Genomic DNA, 26,777 nt, shown 5'->3' on the forward strand with positions numbered 1-26,777 from the left:
GTAAGATTTCTTACCCTCGGCCATGCACATACTTACAGGAATGCCTCTGCCTTCATACTTCAAGATACTTTCTTCAGAAATGCATATGGGAACAACAAAATACAAAGGCAGCCTAGGATAACAAAGGAGAGTTTCTTGGTCTTAAAAACTGAACAAAGAACAATCTCCAACCTCTTTTTAATGATGGTGAGTGTTCTAGCCCACATGCTAATTATATAGTCATTCTTATATAATGCTACAATGCTACAATAATCTTTTCAACCAGACAATTATATTTTCCTCAACGCTGTCCCTTTATTTTCAGCTGAGCAAGGTATTTTTTTCCAATCTTGAGCTCTTAATTATTTTCCCTGCAACATTCCCCTTTCTTTCCAAGGTTGCAATTAAATACTACATTTAACTGTAACCTCTAAGACTGATTGTAAAGACCACCTTGGTCTTCTCATGCTTTGTTGTTTCAAAAGATACCCTTGCAGTATTAGATAACTACTCCTGTTTCCAGGCCTTTTAAGCAGTTCACATCCTGATTCAAGAATGTAATTTAATATATCATGGATTTCCAGCATTAGGCAACATTATTTATATTCAAGGCCCAGAGAAGCAACAAAGGTAAGTACTCTTAAACTTGGTTAGGGTCTCTCAAGACAGTTGTAGAATAAACAGTTAAGACTTGTTTGAATGTTGGTATTCATTTCCAAGATCTGTGAAGCCTTTCAAGATTTGACTATCAAAGAAAACAGCAGTAGTATACAAAGGCTTGTATACATTCTAAAGGGTTAACCAATAGATGCTGCTCAGCTAGTCTGGTAGCTAAACTCACCTAACCTTCTCTTAAAGGCAACACAACTTAATTTCCACTGGCACATTGTGCATATACACTTTAAACCAGGTACTCTTGCCCCATCCAGCCCCCCTCAGCTAAATCAGTGAAAAATCTCCAGTGCATCTACCTTGAAATTTTACCAGAGTAAAGGTGCAGGATTGAGAAAGTGTCAACCTAACCAGTATGACAGCAGTGTAAGTCCCAGACCTACATATTTCTTATTCCATTTTAAGATGGTATTCTCCACTTCTAGACCTGCACAAAGCTTGACTGACCAAGGCTCTGAGTAGTCTGACCTACTGTTGAAATTAACCCTGCTTGAGCTGGGGGGTTGTGTAAGATCACCTCCCGAGGTCACAAATCTAAGTACTCCACAAACAAAAATGGAAACCAGATCCTAAAAAGAGCCCTAAACAACTGTATAATCCTCAGTATCAAAAGTAGCACTGATTTTTGCAAATCCAAAGTTCACTATTCATTAGGGCAAGCTTACTTTTCAGACACTCTGTAGCCTTCATTGGTGATCACTGCTTTGTATTTCACATTCCCTTTGGTCCGCTCCAACTCATCACGCCAGTCCTCGAGTGTATCAAACATCACAGTTTGGTTTCTTCCATCTGTCAGATATTCAGTAATATTAACTTTGCAGACTACCAGGAACTTTTAACACAAAAGCATTCCTAAATAATGGAGTTGCTTGCCACTAAGTTAAGCAAGCAAGACCTCTTGTGTACAGAAAGTCAAAGATAAAATGCCTTTTGTACACCACGCTGTCTCTGTTTGATCTTTAATAAGACACCTTTTGTCAAATACTGCTGTGACTAATAACTTCAGGAATAGTTTCTCCTACAGAAACTAATTAGTTCTCACAGACCTCCCACAGAGTTGAGGCTGTCCTCATATCCAGCTTAAAATCCAGGATATTGTGCAGCAAATAACATTTTATACTAATGCTGCTGACTGGCATCTAACAATATAGGTTTAAATGCAGAATTCACAATCATATCAAAAACCTTTCTAGAAAAATTCAGATACTGCATTTCATTTAAAGTTCATTCTTTTATCATGGAGTTTTGCATTGAATAGAACATCTCAGGCGCTTGATAAGAGCAGAAAATTGATTACACCAATTCAGTCTCAATACTTTCAACTGAGAACCTTTCCTGTAGTTATATTTAGCCACCCCAGCAACAGTTATGACAGCAGCTTGATTCAGCCTCAAATCTTGTATAATAACCATATAATTTATGGAGTAATGTCAATTGTTTTAGGCACACATCATAGTTAAATAACATCCTGCAACATCAGCTAACACTGAAATACCAAACAGAGCTAGAACTTCCAGTGAAGATATAATGGCAACTTGAAACTTTCCACTGCAAGAAGATAAGGCTGATGAAAAATTTACAGCTTGAAACAGAACATTATTAACAAGCTCTTAGAGAAAAGTTACAATTTTAAAAGTATCAGACCATAAGAGGCATAAAAAACAATTACTAAAGTTTACTTGGTTTGTCCTGTAACAATTTCATAAAGGATGAGACCTAGACACTTACTATTGAAAACAGTTATCAAAGCATGAAAGAATTCTGGCACAGCACTCCAGTGTTGCTATAAAGACTAGGCTTCTCTCAGATTTCTCAGTCCCTCCCTGGAAAAGCTTAGTCTTTTTGATGTTTGTAGCTGAAACTGAACACCAGTTACAGGTAAAGCCTGCAGCAACTACCCGAGCCAGCAAGAGGCCCTTGCAGCAAAGGCAGACAGTGTATTGTTGGGCTGCATCAGAAATCCACTGCCTACCACCTGAAGGATGACCATTGTTCTCAGCCTCCATAACTGAAGGGTTGTGTCCAGTGCTGGGCTCCCCAGTACAAGAAAGGCACAGGGTTCCTGGGCCAAGCCCAGTGAAGGCCCATTGTCTTCACTGAAGGGCTCAAAGCACCTGCTATGAGGAGAGACAGAGCTGGGATCATTCAGGTTACAGAAAAGCGGGTTCAGCAGGGGCACGGAGGGGCAAGAAGTGTTCCCAGTGTGTATAAACACCTGACTAAGAGTGGAAGCATGGGAGGAGAGTACAGAAGATGAATCTAGACTCAGTGACACGACAAAAGGCAGTTATGCACAACCTGAACTACAGGAAATTCCATTTAAATGTAACAATAAAATTTTTCACTACAAGGAGGGTCAAATAATGAAACAGACTGCCCAGAAAGTCTGTGGATATATGTGAAACCCAATTGGACATGACCCTGGTAAGTTGCTGTAGTTAACCCTACCCTGAAGGGGGGCAGATGGACAGGAACATGACTAGATGAGCTCCAGAGGTTTCTTCTAATCTCAGTGATTCTGAAATTCCTTGGCATATTTTGCTAACTGTCTGATTAATTCCTTGTATACATCAAAACTTCCCTCAGTGAAAGGAATAGGTGTTGCTGGTGCACTGAGGATCAGGTTCCTAATTCAAAACAGCACTATTGAGGTCTGAACTGCAGAATGCTAGAAAGTGTACTGATAACTTTTTTATCTTGAATTTTGCAGCTTACTTTATTATTCAGCCCAGTTTGATCAAGAGGGAAGATTATGTAATAAATCAGCTTTATGAGGAAGTCAGATGTCTTCCAGAATCTTGCTATGCAAACCTATGCTTTTTTTTGCAGTTGCCTGGAAGCAGCATATTGCTTGCAAATGAGAGCAAAAAGGGAAATACTTTTTGACACGATGCCACTGCGAATGCAATAATTTCAGAATTAAGAGCAGGAAGTTTGGTTCACAGCAATAGTACAGGAAAACCCACATTTATAAAATACACAAAGTATTTTGTAGATGAACCACGTGAAAAGCATTTGCACATATTGGTCACAGTAGGTTTTCAATCCAGGGGTGCTACCCTTGCTTGGAAAATTTCTGTGCAACTACGTGAAGGACACAGACACCAACAGCAGACAGTTTAGAGATTCTGAACAGCAAGTCTAACAAGGGAAAAATTAATCTTCTGAGGCTGTCTGCCAGCAGGACACAGTCATAAGCCAAGCACACACTCAAATACTAAACATCCCAGACTGCTTAAGGAACTAACTATGCAACAAACGGATCAAAAATAGAAAAACATTTACCTGTGTTGTTTGGGGCAGCTGATGCATAAGAGAACAGAAACAAACGTTTAAGCAGCTTAGGAGTCTGGCTATGATGAACTATACCACTGACGATCTAGAAAAGGACCAAAAATTAACACCCAAACACACACCAAGACTGTCAGTGTTAAAAATGTGATTTTTTTTTTTTTGCCACTCTCTCCATCCAGGTTTTAAACAAAACTCATGCATTCTATCCCCAATAGCTGAAAACTGACTTCTAGTAAGCTTTCTCTGTTGTCTGCAAGACATTGTATCTACTTGGCCTAAGTACTATTATATATGTTCAACTTCCAGAATTACTCGTATTCAAATAAAACTAGCAGACACCTAGTTTGGAGTTCAGATTAACCTGTCAAAAGAACTGAAGTTATCAGGAAACTAACAGCTTTCATAAGAAAAAGAATGAAGCCTAAAATATAATGAAATTACACGTCACAGATAGAACAGCTTTACAAGTTTGCCTGAGGTGAAGCTGATTTCCTGTAGCACTCTAAAGTTCCAGTTTTCTTTAAAGAGCCAGTACATCTGATCTTTTAACTGCTACACATAATGACGTTCAGTGAAATCAGTCTTTTACTTTCTCAGAGGTGATCAGGGCAAGTTTTTTAAAATTATCAGAAAATACTTAAAGTTTCAGGGATCTCTCATGTTGAATTTCAACCTTCTGTCATCCTCACAAACACTCAACACTAAGCTTAAAAATAGAAAAACAAATTAAGTTACTATACTTACTCTTTTCACTTCCTCTTCTTTTGTGTATCTCAGGCAAAAATTAAATACTCTAAGATCTTTACAGTAGATAATTAACCTTTCTGGGTATTTTCTCAGCTGTCCAGTTAGAAGTTTCTTTTTCTCATCATAAACTGTAAAAATAAAAAGCCTAAGTAAATATCAAAAAGATATTTGCCATCTGTTGATATAGTTGCATCTGTTTGACTCTTCAGAATTCTCAATAAACTAATTCAAGCCCAAGTTTTAGCAAGAGAAAACAAGTATTGTACAACACAGGATGGCACACTTGTGTTAATATATTCAACCTTTTCTTTTAAACCCCTCAAATTACTTCATACAAGGTAGAAAACAAATTTGTAGCAAACCAGCTGCAAAGCACTCCTTGATTTACCTGAAAATTAAAACCAAAACCTCATTTTAGATCTCCTTTAATATCTTGAAGATATCATGGATTTCATAAAGCAAAGTTTTCTTAGACAAACAAGAAGTATTGTTTGGTAATTTGGTACCTGTACTGCTCTGCAGTGCTACTGCTCAAATGAAGTGAACACCTCCACATTTACAGGAATAGTTGATACACTGGAAGACCCTTGTGCACCAAACTTAAGAGACTTTTCACAGTACATTCTCTGGTTTGAATCATTGTATTTTGAAGGGATTGTTCGGTTTGTCCCAGCAAGATAATTAATCAAATTAATTCAATCAAATAAATTAAAATTAATTTGACAAGCTTGAAGGATCAGACTGGGTTCTGAGAGATTTCTTATCTGTCATTTCATCATTAAATATAACTGCAGCTGCTTGTTCTAGACTACCGAATCCTAGTTTCCAAAGTGACAAATCTATCAGTTTTCTAAAAACAATGTACATGTAAAAGGAGCGCTACAAAACACCTCAGAGGAGAAAGCTGACCTACCTCCATAGATTTGATCTACACATTGCAGGGTTATGTCATTTTCTCCTACAATTTTATTCTTAAATTCTGGTTCCTAGAACATAAAAAAATATTCTTAGAAAAGTCACACTGCTAAGCAGTAGCACCTCCTCACAAGTAAAGGATGCATTCAGTACATTAATATCAGCAGCACTTCTTATTCTTACAAGCTGTGTAAGGCAGAACACTGAGAATAGTTATTAAAATACAGACAGATGCAGGTTACACAGACATAGTTTGTAAACTGCAGATACAGTTTTTTTAAGTCTCAGCCATGCTTGAAATGTAGACAGAGTTTTTACTTCTCCAATAGCTTCAGAGCATGCATTTCTATTGAGAGTCACTTTTCAAACTAGAATCATCCCAGTAAACAGGAAATACAGTAACTTGATGGAATCCAAGCCCTTTTATGACAAGTTTCCTTGCTATGGGAACCTGGCAGGAAATACAAAGTCTCTTAAAAGAACAAGCACCCCAAGAATATTCCAACATCATAGCCAGATTTATCACTGGGTAAAGTGAAGACACACACAACCCAATTACTACTGTGTCACCAAACTTGAAGTGATTTGGAGTTCCCTCCACTTTTATCATTCCACAGGTTCAGAGTTAAAAATGGCATTTGAGTGATGCCACAACTAAACACTGTTATGTGAAATATTATTACCAAAAGGCTGATGTACACTACATCAGTAAATTATATTTTGTGTGAACAGAGTTAACCTTATTCACGTTACTTCCAGGTCTGCAGTACTCTGAATCAGGTGGCTAATACTGAACTTTTGTTAAAAGAAAAATAGTTGACTTGGCATACTATAAAACCAAGGTCTAAAGTTAGTGGTAGAACAGAAAGTAGCATGGTCATTACTAACTTTCCACACTAACTACCAACTACTTCCACATCACTTGCAATTTATGCTAAAAAACTCCACAACTTTGTCTTAATTCCAGAAGGTCCGAAAATCTGTATTTGGCTACAGAAGCCTTAGTTTTAATGCTTAAACTTTGTGAAATTTTACCCCAAGAAACTTCTGACTACCATCAAAGTGTGCTGATCATATTATTCTCACTGTTCTTCATTGTTGAGATCATCTTGCACTCAAGAGCCACATACCAGCCTCTCCTGTCACTTTTATCACCTAAATGGACCAAACTGTTTCAATGGTTAAGCATATCAAAAAAGGTGTGGCACTATCACTCCCCTTTCACAGCTCAATTTGAGCACCTAAACCAAAGGAAACAAGATGGAAATAATTTTTAAGATTTGAGGAGCTTTTAGCTTATTCACTGTTTTGCAAGCTCAACAGCACTAGATTTTTTAAATCTTTTCAGGAACACCTGACTTCAAATGGAATAATTCAGAGCCTTAGTGAGCCACATAAATTATCTGGAGCATTTCCACTGAGTACTAGCTTATTCAGTCTCATACAGCCCTGAAGTAATTCTGCAGATGTAGCCCAAGTCAAGTCAGACAGATGTCAGACTCCCGTACCAGAGCTACGTTTGACACTCACACTTCCACTATTGCTACCAGACAAGGAGTCAGAAATCAGGTTTAAACAAACTGTTGATTTAATTTTCTAAACCATAGATTCTTCTAACTTAAGCTTCACCAACTCACGAAAGTTATAAACTATGTCTAAGGTAAGCGTCCACATTAAGATTGCATTGTTTTTATTTAAAATAGTCATTAGAGCTTGAGGATGCAGATGCAGATTTAAGTTACTCTGCATGCATTAGAACAATTTATGAACTTATCTTTCCTTTACACAGGGATGCAAAAAAAAAAAAAGATTATTTACTCAGAAGCACTACACGCTTTAGAGCCTGTTTGGTCACAATTAGAAAACTTGCTTTCCTACATTATCATCTGAAGCAGAATCATCGTCAAGGAAAGAAATCTTGAAGTTTGTGCACACGAGTTTCCCGTAGGTGCCACGATTTGACCCATCTTCTTGCATATACTTGTACACTGTGCTTGCTTCACAAAGCAGCAGTTCACCTGTGCAAAAGAAACACCGACTTGCAACATAACTGACATTTATAAGTGAATTGTTTCAGTTGTTATCTTAAACTCAGCATTAACTTCCTGACAGCTTCTCAGAACTCATCTGAAAATATTTCATCACTGTGACACAAAACCACTAAGAGGCAGCTCCTGAATCAGCCCACTGAGAGCCTTCCAGGTTATTCACACTACTCCGGACGGCCCGAACTGCAGATGCTTAGGAGTTCTGTAACCAGAGGTACCTCTGTCATGGCCTACTCTTAAGTGGCAGAAGAACAACACACAGAGTTGCAAAGAACAACCTTGCCAGTGTGCACTTGAAAAAAAAACAAACGACAACAGAGTATCCGGTCAATAAACAAGTTAACTCTTCCAATTTTCCTTTCTGTTAAACTCTAAGAATGCTGAAACATTTGAGTTAATTATTTCAAGTTCATCATGGTTAATTTTTCATAACTTTGACTGAGGACATTGCTTATTTTGCAGGTCCCAGGGCTATTTTAAAGTTCTCAAACACAAGTTTGCATAAATAATGGTCAACGAAGATCTAGTCTTAAAATTCACAGCAACTGAACTTCAAGAAAAGAAAGTTTTAATAGGTAAAATCAGACAAACTTTTGTTCTTTACTGGAAAGTGCAAGAAACTTAATACACCAGTAGTAGTTTATTGTAAACTTTTGCTGATATTTTGTCTTTCCTGATCTTGGAAAACATTTTTTAAAAAGAAATTATTGTAAATTAAAAAAATAAAAAAGTCTTAACAATAAATTAGACATCAAGAGGCCTAAGTAACTCACAGTAGAAGCAAAGCAACTAGAAAGTAAGTTTCCTCTAGTTCTTATCTTCAGTTCCCAAACAAACAAAAACATATAACATACAACTGTTACCTGGTAATAAGCGAGGATTTACTTCCTTTTCTATAGGTTCCTTTATGTGTATTTCCTAAAGAGAGAAAGAGGAATTATTACATTGAATTACTACCTTCAACATATGCTGTAAATAACAACACTCCCCCTCTACAGCACCTTACATTCTAGCAAATAGGCAAATTAAAATTAAGGAAAACGCCTTCTATACAAAAGGAGAGTAAGTTTGCAATGTGATCCTTCCACTAAATGTCAGTATTCTATTAGCTAATAATTAAGTGGTTTGCCACCCACCGTGACAGTTACATGCATTTCTGAACACACACAAAAAAATGCATTATTTGTGTAAATAACAGACTGAAATAAAACATTACAAATACTTTAAGTTCTCTCAGCACACCTGAATGAATAAGCACAAACTTAGTATTACAACACCATCTCCCAGAATTCATTCATAAGCTTTGCCACATATGACTTACTATTTTTTCTAATGCATCCTTCACAGTTTTTCAAGGTTCATCCATCACTACCTGTTTCTGATTTTCTTACATGGATTATTTCAATCAAAGCACAAAAAGTTATTAAACAGTACTAACACAATGTAAAAGGGACTTCAGGATCTCAGAGCCAAGAGGTAAAAAACAGTGATGGTATATGCTTTAGTTTGGATCTAAACTGCATAAAATGAACATTCTCAGTATCACTTATTCCAGCCTTACGGCACTGATAGTTGTGCTAAAATCTCCAGCCAAAAGACTAATAAAGAGGACATGCTACACCCTTCCTGCTCAGCCAGTTCAGAACTTCCTCCTCCAAGTCCGATCACTTCAAACGCATTGGAGTCTTTCTGGAAAACTATTAGTTAACTGGAAACCCCCCCGGGGCCACAGCAATAAGCAAGCTAATTTTAGTTTGTCACCAGCATCCAGAGGCAGATACTCCAAATCAAGGCAAGCAATCAAAGGGAGATACAAGCAATAATAGTTTTGCTGGATTAAATACAGAGAAACAAAAGCCCTTGAGAGCACAAAAATAAACCCCCTCGCCCTTCATATAAACACGTGCCCTCAACACTCAGAAGACCCAGAACAAAGTTTGAAAGTTGCACAGCAAAGCTAAAGCCACCAGGAAATCATGTCATGAGAACAGCAGAGATGTTCACGACAGGCTGAAAAGAGAAAAAGGTTATAAAATTAAAATAGTGGTGAAGAAAGAAATCCTTAACTACAGCTGGCAGCTAATGCAGAAAGCAAAACACAGTTTGCTACCTTTGACTTCTAAGAGTGGATGTTGTACAAGTAGATTTTAATCAAAGTTCACACTTGTCAGCTAGAAAAATTACTGTAGCTTAATGTAAACACTGCTGCATTCAGAGAAGATACGTACACTCTTTTCTTTCTCCAGTGCTGCCTCCTCACCACTCCTAAGCTAAACTTTGGATTTACTAGTGACTTTAATAGCCATACCTTATACAATCACTCTGTGTGTGCAACTACATGCAACACTGCTCAGAAATTGCATGCCAATAATCACTGCCACAGAACAGTAAAGCAGTATATTAACTAGGTGCTTTTCCAGTAACTTTTACTTTGGGAGATACCATAAGGCATGTAATAACTGTTTCTGTATACACACTGCTTCAGTGTTTTAACTCATTGCCATGAGTTCCATTTTATGTTACTCTTGGCAGGTAAGACCTGAGGAAAAACAAATTTGACCTCAAAGAAGTTCTTTATGCTTCCACACATTTGCTAAAATGCAATGAAGATTTTATACAGGTATCCAAGGCAGTAATTTTGAACACGTGTTTTGGGTGTTGGTTACAAGTTAAATTGGTTATCTTCTAAAAGGAATTAAAATTTTCATTAGATTCCATCAGAGCAGATTAGAGACCTCAGTCAAACAGTGAGATCACCTTGTAAAATCCAGTTTTGCTTTGTTGACAAAACCCCACTCACTGCAGTGCTTACTATAGGCAGAATCCCTGTAACATTCAACAGCTTCCAAGAGCTAAGACTACAGAACAGTTCTATTTAAAAGTCAACGTTTATATTCCCATAATGAATTAATGAACATATTAAACACTAGGGATAGCTAGACTGCAAGCCATGAATGTTGCCGAAGAATCCACGCTGTGGCACTAATTTGCCAAGGGAAGGTATTAAAATACATTAAATTCTAGTAACATTTTGTAGATACATTTTGTATTTGCTCTTTTCGGGGAGAAGGCAAAGATCTTTAGGAAGATATGTTGTTAACTCACCATGAGTCTGTGCAAGTTGTGCAGGAAACCACATCTTTAACTACCATCTCCATTCTGTTTCAACTTTTTTTTAATATGTATTTAAGTTTTGGGGCAACATAGATCCTACCACTAACTTAAGAGCCTGCTGACACTACAATTCATGCTGTTCAACATCCCTTTAATCAGTCACAGGTTCATAGTCTCCCATCCAGTTCTTTTATCCCTGGGTTTGTCTGACTACATGGTGAGGTAATTTGGTTCATAAGATCAGCTGGGATGTATGTACTTGTGCTACATCTGGTTTTGCAGTTAGTGCCCATTGTTAGCAGAACTGGCTCATCAACAGGTCAGATGAGCACAGAAACAAAAGAAAGGGAAGCAGCAGGAGTAAATCTGTCCTTTTCCACAGGCTACTAAACACATTTGGACTTCAGGAATCTTCACCCTTTGACCATTTGCTGAAGCTAAGCATGCAAGCACTTTCCATATGTGACCACAGAAAGCTATGCAGATTCTAGAGTGATACTTCTTATAGATCTATATAGATAGATCTGTAGCTTTCCTGTTCTGAATTCCCCAAGCAGCATTTTGTCACTTCTTACTCAAGATACAACACAGGAAACCCTACTAGCAGCCACAGCTAAAAGCAGACACCCATAGGACACCACACAAATGACAAAAATTAACTTTGATTGCTTCAGATACTATAGAGACAAAGACCTGAACTTTGCTGAGGGTTTTAGAAACTTCTTTCTCAGAGATGCTTCTCACTAGTGCACTCACCCTGTGCTACAGTCCTTTTTCCAGGCTCTAGAATAGTGGTAGGTATTACAGCAATGCCCTTTAATTATCAGTTGTAACAGTGCAGAGTACCAAATCATGCCACAATTTCAGGCTGACACCCTATTAATTCATAATGCATACTCCTCCTAGCTAGTTCAAAGCAACTTCAGGTTGCCCTATAAAAACATGAAGTGCCAGGGAAAGGAGACACCACAATGCTCACAGATTCTCTGCCTCAACACAGGGGAGAAAAGACAATACAGAAACTGTTTTTCTTAAGGAAAGGCTCACCTCTTCTCATCTTGGTTTTTACCTGAGTATGAGCAACAACTGCACAGTTTGCAATACCCAGAGACTACATTCAGCTATCCCCAAAAACACATATATTTGAAGGGACTAGTGTATATTCCCTACATCTGTCTGGGGAGGTCTTCCCCAAGTGCACATGTGAGGCAACATCAAGTTCAGGGTAGCAAGGTTAAGCAGCAGCTATGCTTCATTAAGAGGGTCCTAACAGCTGAAGCAGGAAAGGAATCCCAAGTGAGTCCTGCTTTTTGTCCTACAGTCTCACCACAACTGAGAGCAATTCCTCACTCCATGTGGAGGTAAACAACTGTGTACAGGAGATATGTAAAGAGAGAAAAACACTACCTGCATGCTAGAACATAGACCCTGTTAGAAAATCTGGATATTTGTTTTTCAATCAGCATTGCAATATACATATAGATAGATAGATAGATACAAGTCTGTTGACACTGGATGTTACTCATCACTCCCAGCAGAGACCACGCATACAGTCTGCTACTGCAAACTGTATGCCGTAAAAACTCTGAACCCACCTTACCCACAGTAATGCCTCCATTTATCCACAGCTGGACATTTGTGCTAGAGGTAGTTCCAACAATGAAAAATAAGATTTTTAGTAAACATACTGAAGAACATGTTTCTGAGATTCAAACAGTAAAGGAACCAGTTATCACTTTCAGAGTATCAAGAGTGTTGGCTGAAAAGTACATTCTTTCAAAGCTGACAGCAAATAGTAGAGCTGGGAGGACACAGGTTACTTTCTTGTTTTTATATAGTTTTCCAAAAGTAAGTTCTACATCATGGTGAGGTTTGCAATGAACATCTGCTTTTTTTTTCATATTTACTTCATCAAAAGACTGACAGAGGAGTGAAAGATAAATGTATGGTTTAGAAAGTTATCAGTTGTAAAAGTCAAAGTGTACTGAAATACTTGCAAGCTAGTTGTGGTGCTCCAACAAATGAGGTACAGCGTTCCTGAGTAAAATAAATCAAACTTGTGCCTGACAATTCCACCAGAATGTCACACAAAAGAGGAAATACCTGTGCAAATGCATAGCATATACTTTGTATTCTGAAACAAACCACATTAAGTGCTTGGTATTTTCTTTATTGGTCACACAAGCCTAATCCCATGTTGTATGCCATACAATCCAGAGAATATACTTACTACACTTTAATAACATTGCTGAAAATAATCTCTAACTGCTCATTTTCCTTCCTTTCACTCCATTATTCAACAGTCCATTAGATCATAGCGCATATTTTCCATGTCCGTTTCATCTCTTATCCTTTCCTCTTTCCTTACATTGTCCTGTCCATCCCCTCTGACATCAGCTCCTGGTTTCCCCCATGTTAGCCCAGCTGTCCTCTTCAATAACTCCTATTCCATATACTACTAACCCTTTAAATACACCATTTCAGCTTTGAAGGAGCATTGTGCTATTTTAAGAGTGATTACTACAGAACACACAATATTGTACCAAGATTTACAAGCAAAAAGTATTCGCGGTGGTTATGAGCTAAAAAATGTGCAGGATCTGAGAGACAAAGCACAAGAGGTATGAAAGTTACCCTCAGCAGTCTGTGGTGTACTCCAGATTTCAGGGACAAGCAGCATGGAGCAGAACAACCTCTTTTAAAGTTTAAGGGCTAACACATGAAACAGCATTCCATAATAATTAACATGAAGGATTTAACTCTAAAGAATGTATGTGCACGAAAATCAACTTTAAGCTTGAAATCAAATTTAATATATACTTTTTTATCCAAATTAATATTTTTTTAGGAAAATATGATCTACCTTGTTTGCCCTGTAAATCCCCTCAGTTTTGAAAGTTTGAAAAGTTAGAAATCATGAAGTAATTCAATGGTTCTTGTTTCTGTGTCTCCATAGACAAATATTCCAAGTCTATGATCAGACATGTCAAAACATTGACTTTATACCCTAGCATTCACCCCACTTCCTGCAAGGTAGCCAAGTCTGTCCTGAGGGGAAGTGTGTCATTAATATCAACATCCTACGGTCTCACTCTCAACAGACCATTGATTGATCTGTGGTTTCATACAGCAGAGCATAACTAGGTTATATTTAGTCAGATGTCAAAAACACTGCTTTTTCAGACATTCTGGGGTTTCACAGCAGAAAATACTTCTGTTCCTTTATTAAAGAGCATTTTCTTTTCACTCCTTACTTCCATGTGGTCATATATTAACATGAATAGTGTTCCTGTTTCTTTTCTTAATCAAACACACGGCGCAGCTTAAAGCTAACTTAAATTTTACTTTTCAGAACATTGCCTAGTGTGTCCCTCAAGTATCTGAAGATGGAATAAATAAGAGGGGCTAAACCAAAACTCAGCTCTGGCTGTTGATTTCCTTATTGTAGGGCTCCCCTAACCTAGAAGGGGCAGCTTTAGGTCTTAAACAACTTCCCAAGCAAGCGAGGACAAGCCCAAAGAACCTGGAGGCTGCAAGCAAGGGGGGCTACAGCATAACACTAGTATATTGCTCTCTGTTGCACCATGGTTGACAGGAAATCTTGCTGCAGGTCAGAAGCACAAAGAGATTCAAGGTAAGGCTCTGTAAATGCAGCAAGAAGTCCACCACTAACTCCAACGCTACCCAGATGTAAACTCAAACTCATCAAGTCCCTGAACTGCTGTTTCCCACCTTTTGACAGGACCTGCCAGAGGAAGCATCACGCTGAATACACCTGTTGCCAATACTCCTCCCTGAGCACCTGGAAGTGAACACTATCTTGATCAAATTTCCCAGCCGACCAAACTATGTTCCACATACAAGGAATTAGGAATTTCCCCTGTTCTAGCAGTCTAGATCCATTTTAAAAACTCAGGTACATGAAAGTTAACTTGTACAGGAAACTCATGTTCAGAAAGTTATTTTTCTTGGGTGCATACAGAACACAGTTCCTTGAGAGATGCTCACTTCTGCTTACTTTAGGATATTTAATCAACATGCTTTTTCTAGATACCCAAATAGCCTCACAGGTTTCAACATATATCTAATTTTTTTTTTTTAATCCTCAAAAAAGCCACTAAAGTCTTCAGTTGCCTGTGTAACCATTAAGGCAGCCATAGGCTGTCAATGAGAGCAGACTCACACTTGCTTTACTTGCTACTCACATCAGACCTCAATTTCACTGAGTTTTTGAAGGTGCTAGTGAGATACCAATTCTATGGCAGAAGTCACAAGTGTAACACAAAGTTTCTGCTGCAAGAGTCCATGAAATTGTTAAATTTAAGTCTAAAAAGGAGAGGGCTAAAAGCAGCAGGAATACGTCAAGAGCTAATGACTGCAAGCTCAAGTGAATTAGGATATTTCATTAAGAGCTTCATCTTCCAATATTAAATACTTCTGTTATTCTTTCTGCAGCCATCAGGATCATATTTGACGTGTTACATCACTGCAGTTGAAATCAAGTTAAAGTACTCTTTATTATTTGATATTTTACTATTTTGCACTATATATATTTGACTTATACTTTTCCAGATCGGCCATTTTTTCTAGCAAGCTTTAGTCATCCACCTCCCTCATTTAAGTGGTGAAATGTCATCCAGTAAGTCCAACAAGTCGTGACCTTCACAAAATTCAGTTCCCTGAGAACTGAATTTTGTATATTTGTACAAGGAACTTTCCTAAGGTGAAACAGTGATGTCACACAGGGATATATTGGCTGACTCCAGAAATATCTGTATATATCATTGTCATCCGTTTTCGCTTGGAAAGAGAAAACTTTTAAAGCAAACCAATGAAACTACAAGCCACTAGGCCTGAACAACATATAGAACCAGTTTTGCTATCGCAAACTAAGGACCTAAGTTTTAAGTAGCACAGCTACTTTAGTTGTAACAACTCTGCATTGTTTTCAGATCCAGTAAAAAATAAAAGCAGTGGACTCACCAAGGTCCTACCAGTGACAGACTGTACTAACCAACAAGACAAACAAAAATCTCTTCCTTAAGAAGGTCTCATGAGAATCAAACAATTAAGAAGAACCGGTCTGACACACATTACAAAGAACTAGGAGGGGGGGAAAAACCCCAACACATATGGCTCATTTTCATGGATTGGTTTAACTAGAAAACAGCTGTTTACCAGGAATAAGAATGGAGAAATACAGAATAATACTGATCTAATGCCATCTGGTAACAAGATGACCTCAGTAAACCGAGTCTAAGGTCACTTCGATCAAGCCGCCAACATAAGTTTCAATAAATAAGTGCAAGGACAAGAGGGAAGAACAATATGAAGGTTGAATACAGAAAGATACACACAGCCAAGAGCTGCTACGGAGGGAGATCCAGGGCTTTCCAGCGGCAGAACTGAGAGCCAGGAGTTCACCGAGGCACAGCGCGAAGTGATGTTCAGGGACAATAAGAACAACAGGTTCGGAAAGTCCCACCTTACGGGACGAGCAGCCACAGCCCGGCATCTGGTCCTCGCTCATAAAAACAAGTCCTCTGGCCAGCCAGTGATATTTCTTAATATTTTTTCAGCTTTTTCTTCACCCCCTCACCTTCGGGGCAGCTCCCGGGAGGCTCAGCTCCGCAGTCCCCGGCGGCACCCCCGGCACCGTCCCCGCTCCCTCAGGATCCTCCGCTCCCCGCGGACCCGCCGGGGCCGAGGGCGGCGGGACGACCCCGCGGGCCCCCCCGGGTCCGCCGCGGCCCCGCAGCCCCTCCCGCGGCCCTTCCTCGCCCTTCCCCGCGCCCCCCGCACCTCTGGGCTGATGTAGGACACGAAGGACGGCTTGGCCGCCCTGGCCCCGCCGCCCAACATGGCCCCGGCCGGCAGCCCCGCCGCTTCCCTGGGCTCGTCCCGAGCGGGGAGACAGCGGAAGGAGCGAGCCCGCGGCGGCGCGGCCAGGATCCGCATCACGAAGTCGGCACCGCCCATGCCCTCCCACAGCCCCAAACCCGGCCCCGGCCCGGCCCCGCGACGGCCATTTCTGGGGCGCCGCCTCCCGCCCACAGCCCTCAGTGGGCCCGGCCGCTGTCAGTCACCGTCCCCGGGGGTGGGAGGGCACGGCCCCGGGCATCTCCCGCGGGATGTCCAGGGAAGGTGCCGGTGGCTCTTGCTTTGAACTGCTGGACGCGGCTTGGGCTAACAGGGGTCCCTCCTCCGCTGACTTTTTGAATTGGGGGTAACCGCGTCCCTTTTTGCGTCGCTGAGAGGGGGCCTGCCCCTGCCTGTGCCTCGGTCCCGTTGTCACTTCCACAGAGTCATAAAATCACGGAATGGTTTGGGTTGTAAAGGACCTTAAAGCTCATTTCGTTCCAAACCCCTCTGCTGTAGGCAGAGACACCTTCCACCAGACCAGGTTGCTCCGAACACCATCCAACTTACCCTTGAACATTTCCAGGGATGGGGCATCCACAGCTTCTGTGGGCAACCTGTACCAGTGCCTCACCACCCTCACAGTCAAGAATATCTTCCTAATATTGTTTTAGTCATCCATTGCACTGTTTTGTACTCAGCTGCAAAATGCCAGTCTTGTATCTGCGCAAACTTAAAAGTCAGCATTAAATAAAATATAAACAAAGCACTGAGACGTAGAGTTTTAGTTATGGCAGGAGAAGTGCAAGGAAAATGACATAAAACTAGCTCTCAATGAAATAATCCTCTAAATCCCCTAAAACCTGACTGCTGATAGACCCCAAGAAGTCCTCTGCTCGATGTCTGTTAGTGTGTTACAACCACAGCCTTTTCTTTGGACACTGTAAACGAACACCAGGTTTACCTGGTATCTAGGTGACTTTTAAAAGCTCCATTTTTATATGGATACAGAACAATGCAAATATTGTAAATGGCCTGTGGCAATGCAGCAAGACAACACAGCAATTCAAATGATGAATGGTAACCCAGGCGACAATTTGCACATAGAGTAGACTTTATGGAAATATTTTTACAAAAATAAAACATACTTTACAAACTTCGGTAGACCATAAGATGTGAACATCAATAGCTACTTAAATAATAATAATAAGCACTTCTCATATCATATCTTTATTTACCTTGCTCCAAACCCAGACCTAGAAAAACTAAAAGAGGAAGAAAAAGGGTTACATGTGTAAGACAGCCTTTAGAAAAAATAAAATAGAGTGACTGTTTTAATTCAGAAATAAAACAATTTCTTTCTTTTCAAACTCAAGGAAAAAGAAGTCTTTGGATTTAATCACCTTCAAGAAAATTGTCAGAAAAAAGAAGAAAATTCAGAGATTAGGTTTCATTAGTAGTTTTACAACAAAGGTTATTCTGGTATGGGATCCCACGCAGAAGAGCTCTCTTGTTTCACTCCACAGCTGCTTCCTTGTCATTCCTTACATTGCAGCTGACCTCAGCTGCATAGGTCAAAAGTACCCCCCATGGGATTAAATTTGTGTAAGTCCAGGGTGCGGGAAAATGTGGGACTGCACTTCTGTGCTCTCTAGTGTATTAAAATACACAAAGAAAGAGAATGGCACTACAAAAAAAAAGTTTTAAAGTATCTGAATTTACAGTGGGAATAGCATGAATACCTCAGAATGCCATGAAGTTTATAGCACGCTAAGGCAAAAACCAGCTACTTACTGACATAGCACGTTTCAAAGAGGAAGGATGTTTTGACACTAGGCCAGAGTCTTAACTCGGATGGGAAGTGCAAAAGGAGCCTTGATTCCCACATAGCACATGGGAATTCATTCTTCAACATCTCATAAAAAAAAGACCTACATCCAAAAAAATTGGAATGTAACTGCTAATATCCACAGCAAAATATCCATGTCCTGTCCCTGGCAATGAAGAGGGAGTGTTCCTTCCTCGGGTTTGCTCTCCAGGCTGCCAAATGTGCAGGGCTCAACCAATTGCAGAAGGAATTTGAAGCCTTTTGCCTGGAATGCAAGGGTGGGATTCAGATCCCCTTCATCAGTCAGTGTGTTCATCTTTTCTGGAATGAATGAAATAAACTATCACACATGCAGGTTAACTGACCTCAGAAAAGTACACTGGCATCTGAAAGGGCCAGCTGCAACCCACAGTGACCCAACAGATTACAGAGCCCTGAGGGCTTTGGGGATCTTCCCTTTCCTCAGGAAGGCCTCTGTCTTCTCCTTTTCTCTTCTAAAATCTGGAATCTGTGGGGAGTACTCACAAAAGCCAACTTCAACCCAGCCACCTGATCTCCATAGATTCCTCCTGCAGACAGTGGAGGGAAATAGGCTCCTTGTGAAGGCACCCAAATATAGTCTTTGTTAAGAAACAGAGCAGCCTCAAAAGACTGCCCAGTGCTCAGAGCACCTCGGGAAATCAGCTTGGCCAGACTGAAGCTGGTCTTCTGAAGTGTCCTACGTCCCTTCCTTGTCTTTACACTATAGTCATCTACTTCCCCACAGTCATCTACTGCCTCTCATTTATGTATTTATATATTTACTTTTCTGTCATTTTCATGTGCTCCCTCCCTGCACATTTTCACTCTGTAGTGTTGTTCCAAATTATCCCCTGTAATTTTCTCCCTGTGAGGAAATAAGGCAATTCGATCCTGTATCATTTGGGATTATTCTCTTCACCAGTGAAGACTTTTTAAGACATAATTTTGCAACAAATTGAAATTCCTGCGATGGTGTATTAACAGGATATGTCTTCCCACGTTACTTCTAAATGGGAAGTGTTGTTTCATGCTGCCAATGACTTTCAGTATATTAAAAAAAAGTGTGTAAAATTATGTAATTTAGTTTTGTTCAGTTTTACATTTCTCAGTTATATCAATGACAGTCATGCAAATGTAGAAGAGCAAAACTTTTTAAAAGTCAAGTTCTAGTTTATCTGTGGTGGGTGAGGAACATACGGCATTTTACTGCCCCTATTTTATCCTGATACTTTGAACTCTTTCTAAAAATGTAATCACAGTGTTCACCTTTACAGCTTCAAAAGAGGGAAACTCACAGACCAGCTCTGATCTTCCCCTGAACAGAGATTGCTTTGTTTAAAAAATTTATGTGCCATTACTTCGAGTAATTCTTTGGGCTGAATTCTCAGCTGTGCCCAGGCTGGGTGGGAACAGCTGATGGAGGGGAGACACAAAGGAGCCACTTGCAGCTTTTCTATCAATTTTTTTTCAGGGATCCTCTCAACTACAGGTTGTATCTCCTATTTTCCTTCGTGGCAGTCCTTCTCATCAGCATTGCCTTGGCCATGGGGAATAAGTAGCCTGGATAAGGCATTATGCGAGGCAGTATCTGGAGCGCAGTTGGCAAAGATCACTGAACACAGCTTTGTGCAGCATTCCAGCTTTTCTGAGCCTGGGACTTTGTAAATCGCGGTGCCTTGGGGAGTCCAAAGGGGGCTTGGATGCACTGTGGTGCACTCGGGTGGGATGCAGGTCAGTGTGTGTTGTGGGTGCTTTGGTATAGGTTGGACAGGTGTCACGAATTTTTAAAGCCATTTCTGGGTGTTGAGCAAACTTGTGTGACTACTGAATTTCTACTCCCGATTTCCTCTTGCTGAAGAAAATAGAAGGAGTCTTTGTCCTGCTGTAGACCTGCAAAGTCACAGGTGGGCAGAGCTTCCTTAGAGTAGAAAAGCTCTACTCTAAGGTGTTGCTTTTAGCACTGGATTCACACTGACATTTTCATCTGTCAGTACTTCCAGTGTCCTTTGGGAATTAGTTTCCAAACTTGGTTCAGATTACAGTTTGTCACCTTCGAGGTGAACTCCAAGGTAATACTGGAGCTGTGGAGTATAACCATTTGTTTCCATCCTCATTTACGAAGTATATGGTCAGAGATTGTGTAATGGTGTCTTACATGAACTCTTTATCTCTCGTCTTTGTTACAGTGATCTTTCTCTACTGACTGTATTGTGTGTTTCAATCTTGTATGTAGCATTTTCTATTCATTGTTGTGAGAACCTAATTTCTTTGGGGAGGTTTTGTGTGAATCTCCCCCAGTAAAGGGAAAGCAGATCTATTCTAGCTTTCATCAGCTGAAAACTCTGGCTCTGACTCCTAATCCATCCCATGTCTCAATCTATGGATGCCACATGCCCAGTTCCTCCCTGAAGGTGGTTGAAGAGATGCATTTTATTTCTTAAGTAAAGCCATCTGGGATGTCCCACATGGCCACATCATGACTCAGATGGCAAACAGCAGTTCCTTCAGCAGCAGCAATACAGACCATTGCAATTTTGTACGCATCCCCTAATCATTGGATATTTTTGTTCTACAAGGGCCTTCCAGAGCTAGTGAGCAAACTTTGGAGTCTTGGTTAAGTAACATTCTAGATGGTAAAAGGCCATAGAGAGGGGCTATGGGAACATCTGACCAATGACCAGGAAGGTTCATCTACCACTTGGAGCATATAGGGCATACAGTGCCAAAACATGCATGCAGAAGAGTGCAGGTCCAAATTAACAACTATGCAATGAGACACAGGCATTAACTGCTGGGAACACACCCTGGAACAGAGTGTTTAGTCATAGAGACAGAGCTGGGAATTACATGTTTTAAACTTGAGGATGGAAAACAAAGTATTGCTATGAGAGTTGTGAAAATTGAAGGAACAAAGCACCTCACATCTAATAGCAAAATCACCTTCTTTTATTAGCTACAAGTGGGAGAAGAGGAAGTGAGTAACTACTAGCTCTACTCACCCAGGAAAGCATGGGTGTCACAAACAAGAATACAAGAGCTAGAAAAGTTCCTCTTTTTTTTTTTGATCTCTTGAAAGCAAACACAATTCCTTTTTCACGGGCGCACAGAGACTTCTTTGTTCGTGTGGTGAACCTCTTTCTTTCATTCTTCAAAAGGCTGTGAATCCAAATCACTTCAGGCTGGAGACTTCTTACCCTTAACAGTACCCAAAGAGTGAGCCAAAGCCCATCTGTATCAGGAGAAAGCCTATGCCATGTCTGGATGTCAGGAAAAGTTAAATCAGGGATCACCTCTCACCCTCAGTTCTTCTAAACCTGCAGACCAAATGGAGGTATTAAGGATCTCTTAGAAAAAAAGAATGATAAATAGCTATGTGGTCCTCATGATATCTAAGGGTGTGAATTGACTCTTCTGTCTTGGAATGAACCCAAGAAACCAAAAAGCAACATTCAGCTCCCGATTTGATGCCAGTCCTTGAGCTGAGTGGTAGAAAAATCTGCCATGGTGTCCTTGGGCAGCCCCGATTCTTTCTGCCCAAGTAACTTCTCCAAATGCAATATGGTTGGAAAGTCCTTGGGAAAGATTTTCAGCTCTCCATCACTAGCTAGGAATCTGGTCCATCTAGTTTAATAGCTCTTCCTGTGCAGGACTCTTCCTACCGGGCATGAGGACTTCTGCTGTGGGAGAAGAGGAGCTATTGAGAACCATACAGCATCCAAGTCACAGGGTACTGGACAGGCAGGTTCCAGAGTATCCTTAGGGAGAAATACAAGGCCTATACGGTAGCTTCTTCTCTTTGTGAAGGGCACATACAGACTTGAAGCTTTTGGTAGCTTCACATGTTCTTTCCTCTAGCAGCAACAATTGTATCTAGTGCATGACTGTAGTAAAAAAATGTGCTTGTTTTACTTTGCCTACCAGGCCCTCGACATACTCTTGGCTTTGATTTCCTAATGCAAAAGGCACTTGTGTGTCACTGATCATGGATGTTGGGTAAGAGAGAAGCCATCCAGCTAAATAAATGCTCATGCTGTCGTCCTCACCTCCCATATAGCCGCTGCAACTCAAAAATCCAGCCCAGATAATTTAAGAAACAGGCACAAACCCACCCCTTCAGGAAAGCGACACGCTCTTTAGTGGGAACTAAAACCACAAACTTAAGTCTAGAGGCTGGCTCTAACTTCCTATTTTTGTCCCTGACTCCAAAAAGGCCTTTGTCTAAGCAAGGTAAGCCTTTATTTGGCTAAGACAAACGAGTCTTTGAAGCAGCAAACTTTATAGAAGCAGCAAATCTTGTAAAAGATATCTCATAAACTCATATATTCTACCCTGTTAGCAACTGTCTTTGATTTGCTAGAATATTTTTCTCTGGAATTGCTGTGTTTTTCAGCTTCAGAAAGTTTTTTGACATAACTTTCTACAATTAGGACATATTTGTGCTGGAATTAAAACATATTGATGCTGATGTCTATATGAGAATTTGGCATGTCTGAACACAGATGGGTATTTGAAAGTATCTTTCTTGATAACTCTAAAACTCACCTGCCCTTATAGAACTCCAGAATGTTTTTCCAAGGAAACAAGTTATTTTAATTCTTCTATTTTTTTCTGATGCGTGGGTGAAATTTGTAGAGGTACTTTTCCTCAGGGAGAATATATAAACCAGTAGAGGATTGGTAGAAGTTTATTGTGTGGACTTTGCCCCAAACCTTTGGTTTTCAGGTCTGTTTTCTCTGACTCTGTATCACTGCTTCTTGGGAAACACTTCAGGCCTGGCTACTCCTGTAACTGGTCACACAGCTTGTAAATTGGCACATCTTATGCCTTTGGATATGCTGGAGAACGTGCTGGGGACATTAGTTACAGCATCCAGAATCCTGATTTATGATTTACCACTGACATATGAGGAATGCTTATCCTGAATTGCCCTGAAATCAACCCTGGCAGTAGCCTGCAAGAAACTTCTTAAGAAATGTATGTAAGAAAGCAAAATCACACAGCACCTCCTCATACAAGAATTACATCTGAAATGTCCCTCTCCTCTTGTTATCAATGATTTGCCAGATACATTCTTCTGACACACTTTTATCAAGTCTTCCTTTATAACCTTTCTCAGGTCACCTTCCTCAGTGGGAATCTCTCCTTACCTTGCAGAACTTCCATAGCATTTCTTCTTTGCAGCTCCCCAGTGACTCTGGACAAATTGAATCTCTCTTCTCCCTTCTGCCTGCTCTGAATTGTTTAATTTCTTTATCTCCGTATTTATTTCTAATTTTTTCACAAGATAGTCCTGATCGTGTTTGTAACCACTGCTCTCTTCTAATGCACCAGGAGATTTTATTTTGGGTTTTGCTGCCATGGCGACTTTGCTGCCTTTTAAAAAAAAAACTTATTTAAAATGCTTTTAAAATGCATTCTTCAGCAATACAGAGGAACACTGTAGTAGCTGAAACTGATCAGTTTTCCCTTCCTGCTTGTCACAGAAAGGTGAAAATGAACTTTGTCTTTCCAGTGGGAGCTGCTGCTGAGGACACAGCGCTCTCTGCTGCTGGGAGCACACAGGGACAAATACAGACCTGTTGATTTGCTGCATAAAACTTCACTTTCTTTTTTGGCTGCTAAGCATTCACTTGGGTTTCCAAGTGTTTGGAGAAGTGTCTTCACATGCTTTTTAACACCCTTCATTCACATGTAAGGGAGCAGTGCGTGGACACTACATGTTCAGTTCTGTATGTGAGGTAGGACAGATGCATGAAAGGTCAGTACTCCAGTCACTTCTGTTCAAATTTCCCTTCATCTTTTCCCCCAGCTCACTTGCAGTGACATGACATGTAACATTTATTAAAACCTTAGCTCAACTGGCCTAAATTATTTTGGTCTCAACTTCCCCAATCATCTGGAACTTCTTTTTTAGTTCTGTTTTTGTAGGCCACTCCAATTGATGCATGGGTGGCAAACCATGCACTAGTCTTCTCTCTGCATGAAATAAAGCCTTTCTTTTCAATTTTCCACACTATTTTTGGAGTTGACTATTGTACTACTTGATCATTTTTTCCCCCTTTTTAATTCAGCTTTGATTTGTAGCTCTGTAATGGCCTTCCCCATTTCTTCAATTGGACCCATTTAATTAGTTCTGTTCTTCTGTAATCATTTTTCTTGGTTTTTTTCCCCCTTTCTAATGGAAAGAAATTTAACAAAGTCCGAATGCTGGATTCTGCATTCTGGGATGGAGTAATGGCAGGCACAGGTTTAAAGTGGGAAAGGAGTGGCTGGACACCTGCAGAGAGGGATGTGGGGGCCCGGCTGACGCTGAGCTCAGTGTGGGTCAGCAGAGTGTGCCCTGGCAGCCCAGGGGGAAAACACATCCTGGGATCCATCGAACACAGCACAACCACCCGGCCCAGAGAGGGGATGATCCTGCTGTGCTCAGCCTTGTGCGGCCTCTCCGTGTGCAGTGCTGGGCCCTGCAGGTGGAGCAGGATGTGAAGGTTGGAATGTGTCCTGAGGAGGGAAACAAAGCTGCTGAGAGGGCTGGAAGGGATGTCCTGTGAGAAACAGCTGAGGACTTTGGGTTTGCCCAGTTCAGAGAAAAGGATGCTGAGGTGTGACCTTGTTGCCCTCTGCAACTTCCTGAGGAGGGCAAGGGGAGAGGAGGTGCTGAGCTCTTCTCCCTGGCATCCAGGGACAGGACATGTAGGAATGGTTCACAGCTGCACCTGGAGAGCTTTAAACTGGACATTAGGAAGCATTTCTTTGCTGAGAGGGTGGTCAAACACTGGAACAGGCTTCCTAGAGAAAGGGTTGATGCCTCCCAGCCTGTAAGTGTTCAAAGGTACCTGGACAGTGCCCTTAAAAGCATCCTCGAACTTGGTCAGCCCTGTAGTGGTCAGGCAGTTGGACTGGACAGTGACTGCAGATCCTTTCCAACTGAAGGAGTCTGTTCTATTGTATTCTACTTTATTCCATTTCCACTACTTATATCCCTTTCCCTTTCCACTATTTACACATTAAGATAAACTATTTAAGTTATTGGTAGAAATCGGGATGACAATTATCACAGACAATTTCCTGTGACAAGCACACTCTGCTGCTGACACCACAATGCTTCCTTCATGGTTATCCCACCTTCCCAAGGCTGCAGTTTTGCATGACTATACTGGCAACATTCTGGACCACTCTGGCTCCCAGTTCTTAAACTTACTGCACTTTTCTCTTATGTGTGTAAATACAGGGTAGTTACCTAAGCCATGACATTCTTGACATCCCATAACAACAAGGTATCCATGTGGGACTGGCAGCCCTGGGCCTGCACCTCTGAGAAACCCACCCTCTTTTGGAGCAGCACACATTCTAGGGAGCATGTAAAACACGACAGTAAACTCCTGTATCTCTCCTGCACCTTCATCTCTCCCATGTTGTCCATTAACTTGCATAACCAGATAATTACTGGCAAATGTAAATGTGTGCCAGAAGTGAAGCCTGTGATAAGGCTGCTTTACATATTCTGGACAGAATTTCCTGATTAATAGTATGCATACTATTAATACAAGCATGATGCAGCATGCAGAAAAGGAAAGAAAAGAGCTTATGTAAGGAGCAAGGTTTGTGATTCTCTTGTAGAAACAAAAGGCTTTTTGTCACCTTTTTAATGTTAAAGTAACCTTTTTCTGTAGAAAAAGCCATTCATTTTCTCTTGGTCACCTATTCCACTCTGCAATCTTAGATTTTTAAGTACAGGAAACTCAAAAAAATCCACAGAGGTTTCTTGATGCCATTCCATGTTTCTTTCAGTTTAGGAAATCAGCCTCAGGTGGGACTGATGCAGAGTATACGGGAAAGTATTTAAAACTAGAGGCTGAGCCTCTAAAAGGTGATAGGCTTCAAACTACCCTGCAATAAATAAATACTAACAGCCATGGCCTTGCAAAATAGTTGAAGAAAACACATGTATTAAAGAAGATGACTCTTAATGATGACCCTTACTAAGAGAAGTATGTAAGGGCCATGTTATATGGGAAAGTGTGCTCTGTGTAGGGTAAAGAGCTGCCAGTCATGTACCCCTGAGAAACAGCGACCTTTATCCTGGCAGGAACTTTACATTTGTAAAGTATTATTAGAGCAGCATTTCTTAAAATGCAAACTGTAAACAACTGGAAAGCAGTTCAATAAACAGCAAACTTCTCTCAGATTTTTGTAAGCCAAATGAAAAAGAAGAACAAAATGGGAGAATAACAATTAACAGATATTTACAGAATGAAGCCTGATTTTTATTTGCATATAAATCAAAATCATCATGATAA

At 40.4% G+C, this 26,777-nt stretch overlaps 1 protein-coding gene across 4 annotated transcripts in view; it reads right to left on the reverse strand.

Moving 5' to 3' along the window:
* MTMR12 (myotubularin related protein 12) overlaps window positions 1-16,750 on the reverse strand; it is a 32,482-nt gene extending 15,732 nt beyond the window's left edge. Inside the window, exons 1-9 of one of the 4 annotated variants that reach the window (XM_027709526.1) lie at window positions 16,572-16,675; window positions 9,563-9,665; window positions 8,519-8,573; window positions 7,486-7,625; window positions 5,606-5,678; window positions 4,690-4,820; window positions 3,937-4,030; window positions 1,317-1,440; window positions 37-112 (exon numbers count right to left, since the gene is read on the reverse strand). In XM_027709526.1, the coding sequence (XP_027565327.1) occupies window positions 37-112; window positions 1,317-1,440; window positions 3,937-4,030; window positions 4,690-4,820; window positions 5,606-5,678; window positions 7,486-7,584 (597 nt within the window). In that variant the 5' untranslated portion in view covers window positions 7,585-7,625; window positions 8,519-8,573; window positions 9,563-9,665; window positions 16,572-16,675. Of the gene's footprint in view, window positions 1-36; window positions 113-1,316; window positions 1,441-3,936; window positions 4,031-4,689; window positions 4,821-5,605; window positions 5,679-7,485; window positions 7,626-8,518; window positions 8,574-9,562; window positions 9,666-11,525; window positions 11,545-12,999; window positions 13,015-16,571 lie in introns of those variants that run through there. The other 3 variants (XM_027709527.1, XM_027709525.1, XM_027709528.1) reach the window with 3 other exon arrangements.
* Between the last annotated feature and the right edge of the window lie 10,027 nt (window positions 16,751-26,777).

This window comes from Neopelma chrysocephalum, unplaced genomic scaffold (genome assembly GCF_003984885.1).
Source record: "Neopelma chrysocephalum unplaced genomic scaffold, ASM398488v2 Primary Assembly neopelma1_96780, whole genome shotgun sequence".
NCBI lineage: Eukaryota > Metazoa > Chordata > Aves > Passeriformes > Pipridae > Neopelma > Neopelma chrysocephalum.